The sequence below is a fragment of the Cetorhinus maximus genome, chromosome 2, assembly GCF_964194155.1.
Source record: "Cetorhinus maximus chromosome 2, sCetMax3.hap1.1, whole genome shotgun sequence".
Lineage (NCBI taxonomy): Eukaryota > Metazoa > Chordata > Chondrichthyes > Lamniformes > Cetorhinidae > Cetorhinus > Cetorhinus maximus.
Genome location: NC_135880.1, coordinates 134,063,256 through 134,085,229, shown reverse-complemented (window position 1 = coordinate 134,085,229; position 21,974 = coordinate 134,063,256). Strand labels below are relative to the sequence as shown.

Here is a 21,974-nt window from a genome sequence, read left to right as displayed (position 1 = left end):
CCATTTGCCAGATCTTTGCCTACTTGCTTAACCTATCTATGTCACTTGGTAGCCTCCTTATGTCCTCTTCACAATTTACTTTCCTACCTATCTTTGTGTCATCAGCAAATTTAGCAACCACTCCTTCGGTCCCTTCATCTAAGTCATTGAGATAAATTGTAAAAAGTTGATGCCCCAGCACTGATCCCTGTGGCACACCACTCGTCACATCCTGCCATCCAGAAAAAGACCCATTTATGCCAACTCTTTGCTTCTTGTTAGCTAGCCAATCTTCTCTCCATGCCAATATGTTATCCCTTACATCACAAGCTTTTATTTTCCTCAATAACCTTTGATGTGGCTCAAACGCCTTCTGGAAATCTAAGTACAGTACACCCACCGGTTCCCCTTTATCCACAGCATGTGACTCCTTCAAAGAACTCCAATAAATTGGTTAAACATGATTTCCCTTCCACAAAACCATGTTGACTCTGCCTTGGATTTTTCTAAGTGCCCTGCTATAACATCTTTAATAATACTTTCTAACATTTTGCCTTTCACAGATGTTAGGCTAGCTGACCTATAGTTTCCTGCCTTCTGTCTTGCTCCCTTTTTGAATAAAGGAGTTATATTTGCTATTTTTCAATCTAATGGAACCTTCCCCGAATCTAGGGAGCTTTGGAAAAATAAAACCAATGCATCAACCATCTCACTAGCGACTTCTTTCAAGGCCTTAGGATGAAGTCCATCCGGACCTGGGGATTTGTCAGCCCACAGCCCCGACAATTTGCTCAATACCACTTCCCTGGTGATTGTAATTTTCCCCAAGTTACTACCTCCCTGATTTACAGCTATTTTGGAATGTTTCTTGTGTCCTCTATACTGAAGACCGAAGCAAAATATCTGTTTAATTCATCCGCCATCTTCCTACTTTCCATTATCAATTCCCCAGATGCACTTTCTATAGGACCGATGCTCACTTTGTTAACTATTTCCTTATTTAAATTTCTATGGAAACTCTTACTATCCGTATTTATATTACTAGCTAGCTTTCTCTCGCACTCTAATTTTTCCCTCCTTATTTATCTTTTCGTCATTCTTTGCTGTTCTTTATATTCTTTCCAATCTTCTGATCTGCCACCCATCTTTGTGTAATTATATGCTTTTTCTTTAAGTTTGATTCTGTCTTTAACTTTTTTAGTTAACCACGGATGATGGGCCCTCCCCTTGGAAGATTTCTTTCTCATTGGAATGTATATATTCTGTGTATTCTGAAATATGCCTTTAAATGTCTGCCAGAGTTTCTATTGACATATCCCTTAACCTTATTTGCCAGTTCACTTTAGCTAGCTCTGATTTCATGCCCTCATAATTGCCCTTATTTAAGTTTAAAATACTAGTGTTGGCATTCGTTTCTCATAATGAATGTAAAATTCAATCATATTATGATCGTTGCCACCTAGGGGTGCCTTCACGAGGAGGTTATCAATTAGTTCTATCTTGTTGCTCAATCACCGGTCTAGTATAGCCTGCTCTCTGGTTGGTTCCAGAATGTGCTACTTTAAGAAACCTTCCCAAAAACATTCTATGAACTCCTCATCTATGCTACCTTTGCCCATCTGATCTCGTTTCCCTTTAGCAGACCAAGCACCGATTTCAATGGGGTGAGAAAGACAAAGAGGAAACAAATTCTTCCTTCTCCTTCACTGAACTCCCCTCTCACCAAACTCCAAATCTTCACTCAGTTAGTCAGCTACACTCCATTTGCCCACGGAGCTAACATAGTTCACATCAGGAATTGATCCTGGGATTCTGAACATGCAAACTAACTTAATTTATCTAAATTCCATGATGTATAGTAAAAATGTCCTGTCCTAAGTGTGAATACTGGGGTACAATTCCAAAAGTGGTATCAGGCTTCCACTACCTTATCCGAACTTCTTTATATAAATCTTTAACAAATTTTCGGTTTATTTCTGTTAAGATTAATTCATCAAGTAATTAGAGGCATAGAAGGGCACCTCAATCCTGGAGTGCACATCCTGTTCGATGTAGGTACTCCAGGATGCTTTGTGTGTCCTGGACAACCACATGTTCAGGAAGTGTCATCAGCTGGAGCAGCTCAGTTCCAGGTTTTGAAGTTTCGGCAGCATCTGGCGTCACTGTGGTGCATCCACTAGGCTGACATCTGTGTGGATACCACATTTCTGGAAGTGGTCATACGGCAGTTTAAGGGTATGCAGGCAGAGAGGGAATGGATAGTCAAGGAGATGCAGGCAGAGAGTCCCCAAGTGCATCTTGCTCTCCAATCAGTATTCAGTTCTGATGGCTCAGCTGTACAGGACTTGGTTGGTGGTGGGGGGGGGGGGGGGGGGGGGGGGGGTGGTGGAGGTGCGCAGGAAAGGGATTGGGAAAGAAATAGTGATAGGGAATTCTCTAGGGTGAAAAGACAGGCATTTCTGGAGCAACAGGCGTGAATCCAGCAGATAGTATGTTGTCTCCCTTGTGCCAGGGAGAAGGCCATCACAGAGAGCACTCTGATAGGGGAGATCGAACAGCCAGCGGTCATGGTCCATATTGGTACCAACGGCATAGGTAAGAGGGATGAGGTCCTGCAAGCAAATTTTAGGGAACTAGAAAACAGACTAGCAATCATGATTTCAAATGTTGTAATCTCAGGATTGCTCCCAGTGCCACACATAAGTGAGTATAGAAATAGGAGGACAGAGTTGATGAATGTATGGTTGGAGAGCTGCTACAGGCAGGAAGGTTTAAGACTTTAGACTCCTGGGATATCGGGATCAGTTTTCAGGGAGGTGGGGCCTATACAGGTCTGATGGACTGCAACTACAGAGCCAAACCAAATATCCTCCTAGTGTGCTATGCGAGAGCTATTGGGGAGGGTTTAAGCTAAATTGGCAGGGGGAAGGAAATCAGGAGGTAGCACTGGGATGGATAAACAAGTACATGAAGGATTGGAAGCAGATAGCACGAGAGAAATAATAAGGTATTAGGTGGGGTCAGACTAAGGAGGTAATGTACTAAGGTCTAAATTAGATTTACAATGCACGCAAATCTTGGTTAGTATGGTTGGTGAACTGCAGATAGCCACATAGGAATATTGTGGTGATAACAGAGACCTGTTTCAAAATAGGGCAGGACAAGGTACGAAATATTCCTAGTTACAAGGTATTCAGGAAATCCAGAGGAAGGAAAGGAGGATGGGTAGCTGTAATGATTAAGGATAAGATTACGGTGCTGGAAAGAGATGATGTTCTGGAGGGGTCAAGGACTGATTCTATTTGGTTAGAATTAAGAACAAATGCATTACGGGGTGTATTGTATAAGCGACCAGCTAGTGGGGAAGATATTGAGGAGCAAATTTGCAGGAAAATTATAGAGAGGCACAAGGATTGTAGATTACTGACAATGGGGAACTTCAGTTATCTTAATATAGTTTGGGATAGTAATAGTGTAAAGAACAGAGAGGAAGAAGAGTTCCTGAAGTGTGTTCAAGGGAATTTTCTTGATCAGTATGTTTCCAGCTCAAAGAAGGAGGCCCTGCTGGGCCTGGCTCTGGGGAATGGGGTGAGTCAAATGGATCAATGCCAGTCTGGGAACTTTTTGGGAACAGTGATCAGAGTATAAGGTTTAGGTTAAGCATGGAAAAGGACAAGGAGCAATCTAAAGTAAAAAAAACTTAATTGGAGGAGGGCCAATTTCAATGAGGTGAGAACAGATCTGTCCGAGATAAATCGGGATCAAAGATTGGCAGGTAAAGTTGTAACAGAATACTATTAGGCTTCCTTTAAAGAGGAGATGATACAAGTACAGTGGAGGTACAGTCCCAAGAGGGGGAAAGATTAGGTGACCAAAGCTTAATAACAAAAGAGATGATGAATAAGATGAAGTAGAAAAAAGGGTGTGTATGAGAGATATCAGGTTGATAAATACAAGCGAGAACCAGGCTGCATATCAAAATCTCAGAGGGGAAGTGGAAAAGGGAACCAGAGAGGCAAAGGAAGTTTGAGAAGAGACTGGTAGCTCACAAGCAATCTAAAAGTCTGCTATAAGCAAATAAATAGTAAAAGGGCAGTAAAAGGAGGATAGGGCTGATTAGAGACCAAAAGGGGGATCTATCCATGGATTCAGAGGGAATGGCTGAGGTACCAAATGAGTATTTTGCATCTGTCTTTAAAGGAAAATGCTGCCAAAAATCAGTAAAAGAGGCAGTTGAGAAACTGGATGCACTGAAGATTGATAGAGTTATTAGAAAATCTGGCTGTACATAAAGTTAGTAAGTCACCAGGATCTGATCAGATGCATCCAAATATGGAAAAAGGAAGGGTGGAAATTGAGTTGGTACAGGCCATAATCTTCCAATCCTCTTTATATACGGGGGTGGTGTCAGATGACTGGAGAATTGTGTATGTTACAGCCTTCTTCAAAAAGAGGTGTAAGGATAAATCCAGCAACTACAGGCGAGTCAGTTTAACCTCAGTGGTGGGAAAGCTTTTAGAGATGATAATCCAGGACAAAAAGTCATTTGGACAAGTGCAGATTCAATAGGGGAAGCCAGCACAGATTTGCTAAAGGCAAATAGTATTTAACTAACTTGATTGTTACCTCATCAAAAAATTCAAGAGGGCTGATGAGGGTAATGTGGTTCACTGGATGTATAAGAATTTCCAAAGTCTAGCCAGCAAAGTTTAAGCCCATGAAATAAAAAAGGAAAACTGCAGCATGGAAATGAAGTTCGCTAGTTATAGAAAACAGATAGAACCAATGAACAGTTATTTTTCAGATGGAAGATGACATGCAGTTCCCCAGGATCTGTACCAGGATCACTGCTTTTCTTAGTATATGTTAATAACCTAGATTTTAGTGTGCAACAAGGAGACAATATAAAAAAGGCACAATTCTAAAAGGGGTGCAGGTACAGAGGGACCTGGGGGTATATGTGCACAAATTGTTAAAGGTGGCACGGCAAGTTGAGGAAGAGGTTATAAGGGCATACGAGATCCTGGGCTTTCTAAATAGAAATATGGAGTACAAAGGCAAGGATGTTATGATTAACTTATATAAACTCTGGCTTTTAAAAATAAATTCTTTCACAGGATGTGGGTGTCACTGGCCTCTGAATTGCTCTTGAGGTGGTGGTGAACTGCCTTCTTGAACTGCTGCAGCCATTGTGGTGTAGGTATACCCATAGTGCTGTTTGAAAGGGTGTTCCAGGATTTTGACCCAGCAGTGAAGGAACGGCGATATAGTTTCAAGTCAAATTGGCATGTGGCTTGGAGAGGAAATTGCAGATGGTGGTGTTCCCACCAGCTGAGCTTGGTATCAACTGAAGTATTGCGTCCAATTCTGGGCACCGCATTTTAGGAAGGATGTGTAGGCTTGAGGACACAGATTTAAGGTGATTGGCAAAAGTAGCAATGGTTACAGGAAGAATTTTTTTTTTAAAAACGTAGTGAGTGGTTAGGATCTGGAACGTACTACCTCAATGCAGTGGAGGCACACACAATTGGAACTTTAGAAAGGGATTGAATGAACATCTGAAGAGAAGATTTACAGGGCTATGGCGAAAAAGTGAGGGAGTGGAATTAGCTAATTTGCTGTTCCAGAGAGCCGGCATGGAAACAACTGGCTGAATGGCCTACTTTGGTGTTGTAACTATTCTATGATTTGAGAGAGTTAATACTTAGTCTATCATTGTACTTAATGGCTAACTTCCGTCATAGCTGTAAAGTCCAAATGTATAGACATTCATCGGGAAAATTCACAGGTGGGTGAGCTTTGAGGGCCTGTAGAGGAGCTGTGACAACAAGTACACACAGCATTATTTCACACGTGTGAGTAAGGATTATTCCATGTGTTTGCTTACAAATATGATCAATTAGAACCTGACAGAGATATCCAATTGAAGAAGCAACCATAGAATGATCTTTAATTTGTCATTGGCATTCTTTCCTGCAACACAGCAACAGTGAAGGATATGCTCAAACATCCATCGAGCTACCTCCTGGCTTGATCATTTGATTGACTTATGGGTATTCACCACGGGAAACAAGCAACTCCCAAGACTTATTCCTTATTCGTACAAAACATAAATTGAGAAAAATCAAAGGCTTTGGGCCTCTTAACAAACTTCATCTAGAGGACTATCATGCCAAAATGCACCTGCTCGATGTTTGGACCGAGAATGTGCTATACTTCATTTGTGCGAGGAAGAATGAGCAGCAACAGTATAAACTAAATGGTATAATTCAAACGGGGTGCAGAACAGAGACCTGGGGCTTTACATATACAAATTTTCTAAAGTAGCAAAACAAGTTGGTAAGGCTGTTAAAAAGGTATATGGACGCTTGGTTTTATGAATAGAGGCATAGGTTACATAAGTAATCACTCATTAGGCCTCAGCTGTAGTACTGTGTCCAGTTCTGGGCACCACTTTTTAGGAAGTCAAGGGCTTGGAGAGAGTGTGAAATTTACTCGGGCTAACAGGAATGAGGAACTTCAGTTGTGGAGAGACTGTGATCATGCTCCTTAGAGTAGGTTAAGGAGAGATTTAATGGACATATTCAAAATTGGGGGCTTTTGAGAGTTAATGAGGATAAAGTGTTTCTATTGGCAGGTGGGCCCGCAACCAGAGGACACAAACATAAGATGTTTGGCAAAAGAACCAGGGAAGGGGGTGTGATTGACTCTTTTTTGGTGTAGCAAGTTATGATCTGGAAGGCACTGCCTGTAAAGGTAGTGGAAACAGATTCAGTAGTAACTTTCAAAAGGGAATTTGATACATACTTGGAAAGGAAATATTGCAAGCCTATGGGAAAAGAGCGCCGAAGTAGGACTAATTGGATAACTTTTTCAACTCTTTTGGCCGAACGTGCTCCTTTGTACTGTACAATGCGATGATTGAAAGCATGAGAATCTGGCCAGTAGAAGTTCAGGATGACTGTTGCCCAGTTATTTGCTCCCTGAATTTCACGGTGTACCAATGTAATGTGTCAATGTATCAATATACTAATGAATGCTCTTGCATTTGAAGCCTATTGCACCCAAATTCAGCTATTATGGAAAAATATAGCAATTGCAATTTTCAAACTTGTCACTCCCCAGTCTCTTCTACATATCCATTTGTGGTACTTGTACATCACAGAATTCATCAACATGAGTCAAAAAGTGAGTCAGTTGACAAAGTGGATAAGGAGAACTAGGAATGATCACAGCATCCCATCTTGATTTCAGAGGCCATCAACCAGGAGTGAATCCTAAGCAATTTTTAAAGCCTTTAAAAGAAAGTCAATCTTGCATATCACCTTTCTTTTCTTTGTAGCTACAGAAAAGTATATTTTTTGGGGTAATAGATACAATGGAGAGCAGTGGCAATTGATGTAATTACTGCAGAGTTAGAGTGATAATCTCCATTTATTATTAGAACAATTCACTTACATTAAGCTAGTTACGTTTTGATCAATGACAATTTATGTTTAGTAGTAGCTAAAAGTATCACCAATTTTCTTTTTTGATGGGCATAAGTCAATAGGTTTCTTATGCCAAGGATAAAAAACACTTAGTATATACTGAAAAGCCTAATTCAAATTGGTTAAAAAATTAATTATTTTGAGGTATTTTAAGTGCTTTCAAATCAAGAAATAGACAATATGTACACAATGCAAATAACCCAATTGATTGCCAGTTCTCATCCTGAAATTTGTGACATCCAGGAAGAGGATATCGTTTCTGAAACTGTTTTCAGTTTAAACAGATATCAGTACTGATAATTATTAATTTAATAAAATATGAACATGTGAATTAGGAGGAGTAGACCACTCGGCCCCTCAATCATGCTTCGCTGTTCAATAAGATCATGGCTGATCTGATTATACCCCCGATAACCTTTCACCCCCTTGAATCTACCTACCTCTGCCTTAAAAATATTCAAAGACTCTGCTTCCACCACCTTTTGAAGAAGAAAGTTCCAAAGACACTCAGTCCTTAGAAAAAAAATTATCCTCAGCTGTCTTAAATGGGTGACCCCTTATTTTTAAACAGTGAACCCTAGTTCTAGGTTCTCTCAAGAGGAAACATCCTTTCCACATCCACCCTGTCAAGACCCCTCAGGATCTTATACGCTTCAATCAAGTCGCCTTTTACTCTCCTAAACTCCAGCGGATACAAGTCTAGCCTGTCCAACCCTTCCTCATAAGGCAACCCACCCATTCCAGGTATTAGTCTAGTAAACCTTCTCTGAACTGCTTCCAACACATTTACATCCTTCAATAAGGAGACCAGTACTGTATACAGTACTCCAGATGCGGTCTCACCAATGCCCTGTAAAACTGAACCATAACCTCCCTACTTTTGTATTCACTTCCCCTCGCAATAAATGATAACATTCTATTAGTTTTCCTAATTACTTGTTATACCTACATACTAACCTTTTGCAACTCATGCACTAGGACACCCAAATTCCTCTGCATCTCAGAGCTCTGTAATCTCTCAGCATTTAGATAATATTCTTTTTTATTCGGCCTGCCAAAATGGACAATTTCACATTTGCAAATATTACACTCCATTAGCCAGATCTTTGCCCACTCACTTAACCCATCTATATCCCTTTTTAGCCTCATGTCCTCTTCACAACTTATTTTCCTACCTATTTTTGTGTCATAAGCAAATTTAGCAACCATACCTTTAGTCCCTTCATCCAAGTAATTTATAGAAATTATAGAAGGTCGAGGTCCCAGCACTGATCCCTGTGGCACACCAGGGATCGTTACATCTTGTCAAAATGGTCTATTTGTAGCATTACAAGATATCTACTTTACTACCGTTACAATTATCCTTGTTAACTCACCTGCTAGCTGGGCTGTAATGGCTTGGAAAGGCAATTGACGGAATTGCTGTACCAGTGTCTGAACCTTCCTACAGCTCACTAGTTCATGTCGACCATAGTCCAATTGATACACAGACACCAAACCATTTGTGAGAATTCCTTTCACCAATACACGGTACCACCTAGAATTACAAAAATTATTCAACAAACATATAAATATAATTAAGTTATTTATAGAAACAGAAATGGTTTCCAAAGTCTCAATGTATATTAGGATTGTCAGCCCTCCAGAATTGCTTTTTTTGTGGAGTCTCCAGGAATTAATGATTAATCTCCTGAACCCTGTTCCAAGTAGCCCAGGGGAAAAAAATCATAGGGGACCATTAAAAACATCAAATGCTATGGCTTCTATTTCCTTGGAACACTTCCATTTACTAGTTATAACAATATTATAGATGGGAGCAAAGGCTGTTTGACTGGGCGGGGCAGTTGGACACAGGATAAAATCTCTAGGAATAGATCCAATCAGAGTTGGTAGCTTTAATGTGTGATAAGTTTTACTGTAACTAGAACATGAGTATTGCAATGTGGTTTTAAATTTCCACAATACAGTGGCAGTGGAGTTGCTTAATCTGGGTGAAGAGAGAGTAGTAAATGAAGTAGCACTGCTCGTGCCCCTGAGCATTATACACTAATCCCTGATTTAGGGTGGATATTGGGTGAGAGCAGGACTGCGTTTAGCTATGAAGCCCCATGGTCAAAAGGCCTGCGGACACTCACTGTATTGGCTCACATGAATGAATGGCCAGTCTGCAAGATGTCTGGAAAAGCCAAGCATAATACTACAGAAAGGAGTCAACATCTTCAAGAAGGGAAGAAAGAAGGGGCAGAAGAAAAATTCTTATATTAAAACTGGCCACTTTAATAAGTTTTTGAATTTACAAGCACATTGTATGCAACACCATTAATGCATGAGCAGCTTGAGCTAATTTGTAAAATACATCTTGCACCACCTGCTGGATAGAAATATCAACTTGTAGTCAATTGCAAAGGCTTTAAGTGCTGGCCATATCACTAGAAATGAAATGGTTTAGTTACAAAACTGGTGTTTGGTAACTGCCCATTCTCAAAGATTAAAGTTGTTCCCTTTCAATTTTCTCCCCTCTTCCTCTGAAGGTAGTGATTCGTGTTGAGTAAATGTCTCATAGGAATTGACTATCTTACATAGTTTCCATTTTTAGTGGGTAAGATTCAATAGCAAACATTGGCAATTGGGAAGCTCCTTCAGCCACATCTGATAGTTTCTTTTCCCTACAGTTACACTTCACAGCAGGGGTCACTTGGCAGCTGTCAAGGGCATGAACCTGGTCCATTTCCTAGCCTAGGGCCATTGATGCCAACATTTATTCCCCACCATTGATCCAGCTGAGACCAACTAACAGATTAAAGACAGAATCTGGTAGTTTTCTGACTTCTATGGTCCAGTTCCACACTGAATGGCACTTAATAACTGAAGTGGGAAGGAATGCAAAAATTTAAACGTTAAGTATTATGACATCAAAGCGAGGTGATGTGACATCACTTCAACACTTTAAGGCCAGATAGAATTAACCGAATCATCACATATCTTCATCTGGCCTACTCCTTCTTGCTAACCTCTGCTTATCTACACTGATGGTCTATTGTTGGTTCCTTCAATGTTTAGTCCAGTTTTGGCTCCCTCTTTGTTACTAATTTTAATCTCTCTCCTCTCCAAACTGCCAATCTGAATTTAGCCTCATGTCTCATCTTCTCAAGTAGATAGAGGCAAGTAAAAGGGATTATTTTCTTATCCTCATATCTAGTCTCTATTTCCTCCACTTTTTTGTTAACACTGAACTTCAGGTCTCCATAAAGAAGACCTGTGTACATCCATTTTAATAGAGAATCACAACCATGAGATTGACAGCTATCTGCTCCACAAATGTAACGTTGTTCACACAGATATGATCTATTTGATTTTCTCCCCCTCCAGTTTCTGGTGAGTATTTCCCTCTTAGCAAACACTCAGCAGGGAAGGGGAAGGAAAAATACTGTTCAGCTTAGTGCTGTGGAGTTAGACTGTGCTGAAAGACAAGGAATTGTTCAGTGATTAATGGCACAAGCTTCAATATAAGGAGTCAAGTAAATAAGATGGATGGGCTAAGAGGACAGATGGACACTTGGAAGGCTGATATCATAGCTATTTCTGAAACATGACAAAAACGCCATAAATGCCAGCTTGACATTCCAGGCTACAGGGTTTTCAGACAGGATAGAGTGGGAATAAAAAAAAAGTAGGGGTTGCAATATTGTTTAAAGAAACAATCACAGATGAGAGGAGGGATGATATTCCAAAAGGATCAAGTGAGGCCTTATGGGTTGAGACAAACACAGAGGCAATCACACTGCTAAAAGTATACCATAAACTATATGCCAAATATTATAATCAGAGGGAGATTGAAGAGCAAATATGTAGACACATTTCTGATAAGTGCAAAAGGAATAGGGCGGTAACGGTGAGGGACTTCAACTACCCTAATATTAACTGGGCTAGAATCTGTGTAAAAGGTAGAGAGGCTGTTCTAAAATTCTAAATTCTAAAAATGCATTTAGGAGGATTTTACTTTAGCTAGTAGGTAGGCTCAACAGAAGAAGGGACTTAATTTTAGGAAATGATGCTAGATGGGTGGAAGAGTATCAACGGGAGAGCATTTTGGTGGTAGTGACCGTAATTCAGTTATATTTAATTATTGAAAAGAGCAAAGTAATTGCTTTAAATGGAGGAAAGGGCTAATTTTACCAAGCTGAGAAACACAGCGGTAAATCAAGTATCAGAGTAACGTAAGGTATTCAAGGAGAGAAGGTTCAAACCAAAGCAGCTCCCAGGAAGAAAAATGGTGGGAATCCTAAATCTATACCCTAGTAGATGTCAAAGAGCAGACAGTAGGCTTATGTCAGATACCAAGAGCTCAATACTGTTGAAAGTTCAGTAACAGTATAGAAAATGCAGAGATAAAATTAAAAAGGAAATTAGGAAAGAAAAGAGAAGGCATGAAAAAATACTGGCAAGGAAAATCCAAAGATGTTTTATAAATACTTAAAGTTCAAGAGGAAGAGTCATATTTGACTAGAAACATTAACTCTATTTCTCTCTCCATAGATTCTGCAAGACTCAAGTTTTTCCAGAACTTCCTGTTTTTACTACTTCACTGGTGATGAGATTTTTTTTTTGAAAAAGCACATTAATCAATGAGGCTACTCTACAGGGGGTGCCATTTATATATCTTTGGCAGACATATTATAACACACCTTTAACTTCTTTGTAAGCCATTCCCTTTGTCTTTTCAGGCGTAAATGCAGATACCAAACTTTCTTATACATGAACCAACACTAATGTGTACATGTAGGACTATGGTGTTCTTAGGATGCCTTATTAATTGTAATGACATGCTCCCGAAATAGATCTGTGATATGTTTTGCACTGCACAAAATGAATTTACTTTTTATGTAATTCCAATTTGCTGTTTTGTGCAAATTATTTGAAATGTAACAGTGATAGATAGCCAGGCACCCTTTGTCTTCCCAAAAATAAAGTGTTTTCTTCTGGTACATGACTAAAATACAATAAACCATTAAACTGAAACAGTAAATGTTGCATGGGTCTTACTAAATAACCAAAAATCTAGCATAGCCACCTGCAACCAGAAATACATATCTGCATTTTTCTTTCAATACTGGTACTTTACATATTTTATAGTAAATACATTTAAGCTAAAATACTTACTTGTTATCCAGCTGGGCAACAAATATTTTGTTCTTTTCTATTGGCACAGATTGCCACTCAGTACTGTTGTAATAGAGAACCATTTCTTCCATAAGAACCTCTAACTTGTACAGTTCCTGCCAGGGTTGAAAAACAAAGTGCCCTGGATGACAAGCTACCGAAATAAAGACATCCATGTGCTCCCCAGGCTGCGGCAAAACAAATGGTGAAGGAAGCACATTGTGTACAATGTGTGGGGCGACCATCTTGATTGGTGCAATACCAAAGTCCTTGACTGGGCTTTTGGTATCAAACTCTGATGCAATATTTGCATCACCTTTATTGCTTGGAAAGCTGGTAGTAGAACTTCGTTCAACACTCAGGTAAACATCCTTCCTGTGCTTCCACAGGTCTGCATTTGTTATTTTATGATTTATGCTACGCTCCGGATTGGGAAAATTTTTTGAAGTAAATAAGTAAATATGAACTAGTCCTTTAGCCTCATCAACTTTCACAACCTGCAAAAAGTAAAAATCAACAATTACAACTGAGCCTTTGAGACCAAAGTCACAAGGTAATCTTGCAGTAACACATTCATCCTACATTTACCTTAATGCTGCATTCATCCTACATTTACCTTAATGCTGCAATCAGAGCAGTTTAACACAGTGTCTCTAAGCCACAGTACTGCATCCGGTGTCCACATGCCAATATTAAACGTGAGGTCTGCCAAGCAGCACTTTATGGCCTAAGAAAGAAGCAATTGCCACAATCAAATTCTAAAATATAACCTGTCATGTCTACAAATTTAAGATTTCTGTTCCTAGTCACTAATCAACGATCCCTTCTGAAAGATATCTTTGTGAAACTCAGGTGAAGACATGATCAAACTCAGCTGTTCTGTCTACGATGCAATAACCCATTAATATCACTGCCACATGAAGAATGTCCACTTGGATGAGGTCTTAAAGGGTTGCCAAGATCTGTAAAATTATACCACTGTGTGAGACACTGCTTTCAGAAGAAGGGAGACAATTAGGAAAGGGGTTGGGAGGTAGGAGGGGATATATGCAGATACACAATACCTACATATGATAAGATCAAAGAAATAAGAGCAGGAATAGGCCATTTGGACCATCAAGCCTGCTCTGCCATTCAAGTAGATCACTGTTGATCTGACTGTGGCTTTAGCTCCATTTTCCTGCCTGCACCTCCATAACCCTCGACTCCCTTGTTGATTAAACATCTGTCTAGTTCAGCCTTCAATATATTCAATGACCCAGGCTCCATTGCTCACTTGAAAAGAGAATACCAAAGACTAATGACCCTCAGAAGAAAATTCTCATCTGTCTTAAATAGGAGACCCCTTATTTTTAAACTGTGCCCCTAGTTCTAGATTCCCCAAATGAAAGGAAACATTCTCTCTGTATCTACTCTGTCAAGCCCCCTCAGAATCTTATGTGGTTCAATAAGGGCACCTCTCATTCTTCTAAACTGCAATGAATATAGGCCCAAACTGCTCAACCTTTCCTCATAATGCAACTAATTCATCCCAGAAATCAGGCTACTGAACCTTCTCTGAACTGTTTCCAATGAAAGTATATCCCTCCTTAATTAAGGAGTCCAAAACTGTTCACCCGACTCTAATCTATTATCTCAACAATGCCTTGTACAGTTGTAGCAACACTTCCCTACTTTTATATTCTGTCCCCCTTGCAATAAAAGCCAATATTCTATTTGCGTTCCTAATTACCAGCTGTACCTGTGTGCTAACTTTTCATGATTCATGTACATGGACACCCAGATCCCTCTGTACTGCAGCATTCTGACAGTCTCTCTCCATTTAAATAATACTCTGCTTTTCTAACCTTCCTGTCAAAGTGTCCAACCTCATATTTTCCCACATTATACTCCATCTGCCAAATTTTTTCCCACTCAATTAACCTATTGCTATCCCTTTGAAGACACTTGGCATTCTCCTCACAAGTTCCTGCCTATCTTTGTAACATCAATAAATTTGACTACAAACAGTCGGTCTCTTCATCCAAGTCATTAATGTAGATCTTAAATTGTTGAGGCCCCAGCACTGATCTCTACAGCTTATCAACCTGAAAATAATCAATTTATTCTAACTGTTTCCTGTTAGTTGGCCAATCCTCTTAAACGTGCTGATGCAACGCTCCCAACACCATGAGCTCTTTTCTTGTGCAGTAACCTTTTATGTGGCACTTTATCAAATGCCTTTGGAAATCAAAATACACCACATCAACTGATTGCCCTTTATCCACCTTGTTTTTTACATCCTCAAAAGAATTCTGGTAAATTTCACTTTCACAGAACCATACTGACTCTGCCTGATTCTATCATGCTTTTCTAAATGTCTGACGACCTCTTAATAATGGGTTCTAGCATCTTAGCAATGAGATAAGACTAACTGGTCTATATTTCTTGCTTTCTGTTTCCCTCCTTTCTTGAATAATGGCGTTACATTTGCAGCATTCCTATCTGCTGGGACCTTTTCAGAACCTAGGGAATTTTGGAAGATTACAACTAATGCATCCGCCATCTCTGCAGCCACTTCCTTTAAGAACCTAGAATGCAGGCCATCCATCCATCAACCTCAATCCCCAGAAAGAAAATACATGGACCTCATAAGAGCTACTTGTTTGCCATTTGATATATTCTCAAGGCTCCTACTGTGCATTTGAACTCAAGGAAATTATATTAACATAGAACATTTTTACAAATTGAGAAGCAGCAAGAAAATACCTCATTATGAACAGAATTGCATTCTTGCTGTAGTTGGGAACCCTTTGGCTTTGATTCATTTGGAGTATTGCATTTATTTGAAATATATTACCATATTTATTGAATGAGAGAGAAACGTCACTCTAAATTAATTTCAAAATCAAAGTTACTTTCTAAGTACTTCAATCTTATCAGTAACTATAATAATCTAGTTATTCAAATTGGCAGAAGGTAGGAAGTTTTCCACAAGGATGGGTGCTCGCACCAGTGTTGTTCACAATTTACATAAATGATTCAGAGTCAAGAATTAGAAGTACAATTTCATATTTGTCAATCACACCAAATTGGGAGTGTGCTTAATAGAGGGGTACTGCACCATAATACAGGAAGACATTAATAAACTTACAGAATGGGTTTGTAATTGACAAATAAATTTCAATATAGCCAAGTGTGATGTAATACATTTTGGTAGGAAGATGTGTCTAAAACAAGTAAAGGTCAGAGGGATCTGGATACAGATAAACAATTCACTAAAGCAGCTATGCAGGTTACCAAGGCCAGAAAAACACAAACAAAACAATGGGATTCATTTCTAGAGAGACCGAGTCAAAAAGCAGAAAAGTTAAGTTAAACTTACATAGAATCTTGGTTAGACCACTTTCGAGTACTATGTATATTTGGGTCTCCATATCATAAGAAGGATACAAAGGCACTCGGGATGGTGGAAAAAAGAGATTTACTAAAATAACAGATCTGAAAGGTTATACCTAGCAGGAAAGATTGAACAGGTTGGGTCTCTCTTCTCTAGAAAGGACCGAGGTGTGACCAGATAAAGATCTTTAAAATTATGAAATGTTTTGATAGGCTTGACAGAGAGAACATGTTTCCACCTGAAGGCGAAACCAGAACTAGAGGGTCACGAATGTAAAATAGTCACTAATAAATCCAATAGGGAACTGGGGAGAGACCTCTTTACTCAGAGTGGTTAGAATGTGGAACATGCTGTCACAGGAGTGGCTTGCGGGAAACAGCACAGATGGACTTAAGGGGAACCTAGATAACCATGAGGAAGAGGGGAAGAAAGGAATAGGAGAATATATTGATGGGGTTAGATGAAGCAGGTTGGGAGGTGGCTTGTGTGGAGCATAAACGCTGGTGCAGACTTGTTGGGCTGAATGGCCTCCTATGCTCATGTGCTTTGTTATTGCATTGTAATGGTACAAAAAGTACTTCACATATTCACCATTACCTGAGGTGGTATGGATACAGAATCCTGAAGAAGTGGAGATGGAATTTCTCTTAGCTCTGACACTGCAACAGATGCAACTATTCCTGTATCCAAGAATAGGATATCCACAACTCGTGTACCATGCACATTGGTAATCTTAAAAAAGCAAGATGTTTAAATTGTTAAGAATATCAACAGAAACATACCACACATGAAAGACTATCCATCCTGCTTTAGTTTTTTTTAAAAAATATGGTATATCCAACCTACAATCAAAATTTCTGTAATACAAGTTATTATCCATAAAGTTGCTCTTCCAGATATTCTGTTTTGTATTCTTTGACTATCAGCTGTTTAAAATGTCATATTGAAAAGTAGCATTCCTTATACTGAGAAACTGGGAAAGTTTTTCTTCTAACTTGGAATTTCCCCTCTCTCGCTAGGGTGTGGCTCCACAGGTGCCAACATCACTCCAACACTTAAGACCACATGAACAAGAGTGAGCCATTCAATCCTCGAGCCTGTTCCACTGCCTCTTCAGGCAATTAAATTGCAGGGCTTTTCCCATTCTCATTGGCAAGATAACTGACCCTGATTTTCTTTCTCTGAATGTTGAACTGTTTGGGTTCTATGCTCAGCAACTCTTAATGGTGGCACATTTCTGACAGTAAAATTAAGAAAGCTGATCCTCCATACAAAAGACCTTTTGTCCTTCAAGTACTGAGCAAATACACCTAACTTGTAATAAAGGGAAAAAATGGCAACAGTTTGTGGGGTATTGTGTTTATTAGAATGACCTGCATAAAAAACACCACATGAAGAGACACAATGTATTATGAACATCAGCAAAACCAAGTCTGAAGTAAGACTGAAGAAGTTGGGTTTTTTCAGCCTGGAAAGGAGGAAACCAAGAGGTGACCTTAGGAGTTTATAAAATAGTTGCAAAAATTGAGACAGTTTTCACTATAACAGTAGAGGTTACAGGGTGATCAAGGAGTCCTTTAAAATTATGAAGGGGTGGGAGATGGTACTTAGAAACAGACTGCGCCAAGTGATTGTGGAGCTTACAATGAGGGGACTTGTTTTTTAATACGAGGACTGAGAGTAAGAGTTTTTCCCCTCAAGAGCGGGTTGTGAAATACACTATTGGAGTTATTAATTGATCAGAGTTCATGTGAGCAGTTTAAAATAGGATAGGCAATTGAAAGAAAATAGGATAGAAGGTCCATATAGGAAGTGAGTACCTGTGAATTCCAGCCAAACTGCTTAAGCACAGAATGTCCCACCTCTTACCACACCTTTGTGCCCTCCTCCTCTGTTGGAGGACAGGATCCAATCTACAAGAGGTGCACTGTGCAAAAATGATCACATTATACAAAACAAAGATGACAGAAGAGATTGCAACAAATACAGGGGCATCTCACTCCACAGTGTCACAGGGAAGGACTTTGCCGGGGTCATGGTTAAAAGACTCCATCAACTTGCAGTTACTTATGAGTGTATCCAGAAGCACAGTGCGGTTTCCGTGCTGGTAGATCTACAGTGGGCACGATCTTCTCCATAAGCCAGCAACAAGAGAAACGTAGAGAACACCTAGCTTTCATAGATCTCACAAAGTATTCAACACTATCAGTGGCGCATGACTTTTCAAGATTTGGGAGGAAATTGGTTGTCCACTAAAGCTCCTTAGTCTCATCTGCTCCTTTCAGGACAACATGCATCTGTCCGTGATAGTATTGGTAAGAGTGACCACAGTCCTTGTGGAAATGAAGTCCCTTCTTCACATTAAGGATACACTCCACCGTGTTGTGTGGTACCTACTGTGCTAAATAGGATAGATTTCTAGCTGATCAAGCAACTCAAAACTGAGTATCCATGAGGCACAATGGGCTTTCAGCAACAACACTGTATTTAACCACAATCTGTAACCTCATGGCCTGGCATTTGCTTCACTCTATTATCAACCCTGATTCAATGAAGAGTGCAGGAGAGTGTGCCAGGAGCAGCATAAAGCATATCTAAAACGAGGTGTTAATCTGGTGAAGCTACAACTTGGAATCACTGGCATGCCAAACAGCAGAAGCAGCATGTGATAGACAGAGCCAAGCGACCCCACAACCGATGGATCAGATCAAAGCTCTGGAGTCCTGCCGGTCGTGAATGACGGTGGACAAAAAGCAGGTTCACAAAAAGCAGGACAAATCCAACGCGGCTAAATACCATCCCATCAGTCTACTCTCAAGCATCGGCAAAGTAAATGATTGGTATCATCATCAGTGCTACCAAGCAGCACTTACACAACAATAACCTGCTCAGGTGATGCTCAGTTTGGGTTCTACAAGGACCACACAGCTCCTGACCTCATTACACCTTTGGTCCAAACATGAACAAATGAGCTGAATTCATGAGGTGGCATGAGAGTGACTGTCCTTGACATCAAGGCAACATTTGACAGTGTGTGGCATCAAGGAACCCTAACAAATTGAAGTCAGTGGGACTCAGGAGCAAAACTCTACACTGATTGGAGTCATACCTATCACAAAGGAAGATAGTTGTGCATTTTTGAGGTCATTTCAGTCGCAGGATATCACTGCAGGAGTTCCTCAGGGTAGTGTCTTAGGGCCAACCATCTTCACCTGCTTCATCGATGATCTTCCCTCTGTCATAAGGTCAGAAGTGGGGATGTTTGCTGATGTTTACACAATGTTCAGTACCATTCATGACTCTGCAGATACTGAAGCAGTCCATTTCTATATGTAGCAAGACCTGGACAACATTCAGGCTTGGGCTGATAAGTGGCAAGTAACATTCGAGCTACACAAGTGCCAGGCAGCAACCATTTCCAACAAGAGAGAATCTAACAATCTCCCCTTGACATTCAATAGCATTGCCATCCGTGAATTCCCTTATCATCAACATCCTGGGGGCTTACCATTGACCAGAAACTCAACTGGACCAGCCAAATAAATACAGTGGCTACAAGAGCAGGTCAGAGGTTGGGAATTCTGTGGCGAATAACTCACTTTCTGACTTCCCAAAGTCCATTATCTACACAGCACAAGTCAGGGGTGTAATTGAATATTCTCCACATGCCTGAATGAGTGCAGCTCCGACAACACTCAAGAAGCTCTACATCATCCAGGGCAAAGCAGCCTGCTTGATTGGTATCCCTTCTCTCATCTTAAACATTCACTCCCTCCACTACCTTTACACAGTGGCAGCAGTGTATGCCATATACATTATGTATTGTAGCAACTCACTAAGGCTCCTTCGATAGCACCTTCCAAACTTGCAATCTCTACTACCTAGAAAGACGAGAACAGCAAATGCATGGAAACACCACTATCTGCAACCTCCCCTCCAAGCTAAACATTATCTTGACTTTGAACTATATTGCCATTCCTTCACTGTCGCTGGGTCAAAATTCTGGAACTCCCTTCCTAACTGTGGGTGTACCTACACTATATGGACTGCAGTGGTTCAAGAAGGCAAATCACCAGCACTTTCTCAAGGGCAATTAGGAATGGATAACAAATGCTGGCCTAGCTAGTGATGTCCACATCCTGAGAAAGAATACATTTTTAAAAATGCCTGTAGTTTGATGGCACCACTTCTGATGGTTTCACGGCGAAGAGTGGGGTGAAATACGTTGTGTGCTAGCCTCCACTTTGTTTCGTATTTTCTTTGCCATGCTGACTTCTGCTTTCCCTGCAGATATGCAAGGAGTTTACCTGCATACTAAATCAGATGACAAGCTCTATAATCTTTCCAGACTGAAGCTGAAGAAATACAGCACTTTTGGATCTGAACTGATAATGCCATCCTAATTGCTCACACTGAAACTCAATTACAAAGACTTACAGATTGTCTCTACCATGCCTGTAACTTGTTCTCTCTTACTATAAGCATCAAGTGGTTGCAGTCATCACATCACTGCTCTCACTCACACTAAACAGCACTGCTGGAAGTGGTTAGCAAATTCTGCTACCTTGGGGCCACAGTGATAGACAGAATCTTGACGTGGAACTTGATACATGCATAGGGAAAGCAGCTACCACCTTTGGCCAACTCATGAAATATGCATGGAAAAACACCCAAGGAAAAAGCTGACTCTTAGGACCAAGATGCTGGTTTATAAGGACCAAGATGCTGGTTTATAAGGTAGGTGTTGTCAGCACCTTGTTGTACTGCTGTGATATAGGGATGACTTACAGCTATCAAGAAAACTCAACATTTTTCATTCTTAAAGGTTGCTGCATGTTCTTGGCATCTCATGGAAGGACAAAATCACAAATGCAACAGTCTTCTCAAAGGCAAATCTCCCAAGTATGCTAGTACTTATCAAGCAGAGGCGACTTTGCTGGCTTGGGCATGTTCGCAGGATGGAAGATGGAAGCATTGCCAAGAATATTCTGTATGGTGAGGTAGCCAGAGCCAGAAGACCAGTAGAACACCCAAAGCTCTACTTGAAGGATGCTGGCAAGCAAAGATTCTAAACATTGATTTTTACACATGGGATACACTAGCCAACAGAGGGAAATAGTGACATTATCTGTGTGCCTGTGTATGCCACCAAGATGATCAGTGGCTTCACCAGCTTAACAACAGGCACAATGCCAAAAACAGCACCTTACAATGACACCTGATAACCATCTCACTTGTGGCAGAACCTGCCTCACAGGGATTGGTCTCTTCGGCCATCAGCAAAAGTGCACCATATGAAACTAGTCCATTACCAATGGATTTGCTGCACATCCATCTGTTTACGAAGATGGAAGAATAGCAACGACTATATAGTGGGCATTTGGGATTAGGACTGCTACTTGTATGGAAGATAAAAACCAACATTATCTAGTTGGGCCAAACAGCTTGGTTTGTGTTATTATCTCCACCACTAAAGATGGGCAAAGGGAATGTTTTTGCCCCCATTTGTTAGTCTGTTTGTCTGTAAACAATGTATCTCAAAAACAAATGGACAAATTACAATGAAACTTAGTACACAGATCGGGTATGGCCCAAGGAAGAACTGATTAGTTTTTGGCGAAGATGTTGATGCGGACCCTGGAATTTTTTTCATTAACATTGGGAGATTAGGCAAATTGACCTTATTCCTTTTAGAAACTTGTGGGTTGTTTTATTTATTCTTTCATGGGATGTGGGCATTGCTGGTAAGGCCAGAATTTGTTGCCCATCTCTAATTGCCCTTTGAAATGAGTACCTTGCCAGTTCATTTCAGAGGGCAGTTAAGAGTCAACCACATTGCTCAGGGTCTGGAGTCACATGTAGGTCAGATGGCAGATTTCCTTCCCTTGAGGGATATTAGTTAATCAGATGTGTTTGTACAACAATCTATGATAGTTTCATGGTCACCATTGTTGAGACTAGCTTTA

The 21,974-nt window shown here is 40.2% G+C and overlaps 1 protein-coding gene and 1 long non-coding RNA gene across 6 annotated transcripts in view; one reads left to right on the top strand and one right to left on the bottom strand.

Annotated features, from left to right (window-relative positions):
* LOC144697676 (uncharacterized) overlaps positions 1-12,485 on the top strand; it is a 30,942-nt gene extending 18,457 nt beyond the window's left edge. The window contains exon 3 of the long non-coding RNA XR_013580424.1: positions 12,006-12,485. This is a non-coding gene — a long non-coding RNA (uncharacterized LOC144697676). The remainder of the gene's footprint in view (positions 1-12,005) is intronic.
* LOC144697613 (tudor domain-containing protein 7-like) overlaps positions 1-21,974 on the bottom strand; it is a 153,763-nt gene that overhangs the window by 1,655 nt on the left and 130,134 nt on the right. For all 5 annotated transcript variants that reach the window (XM_078569671.1, XM_078569655.1, XM_078569647.1 and 2 more), the window contains 4 exons: positions 16,606-16,740; positions 13,246-13,356; positions 12,630-13,126; positions 8,846-9,006 (listed from right to left, as the gene is read on the bottom strand). In XM_078569671.1, coding sequence (XP_078425797.1) covers positions 8,846-9,006; positions 12,630-13,126; positions 13,246-13,356; positions 16,606-16,740 — 904 coding nt within the window. The remainder of the gene's footprint in view (positions 1-8,845; positions 9,007-12,629; positions 13,127-13,245; positions 13,357-16,605; positions 16,741-21,974) is intronic.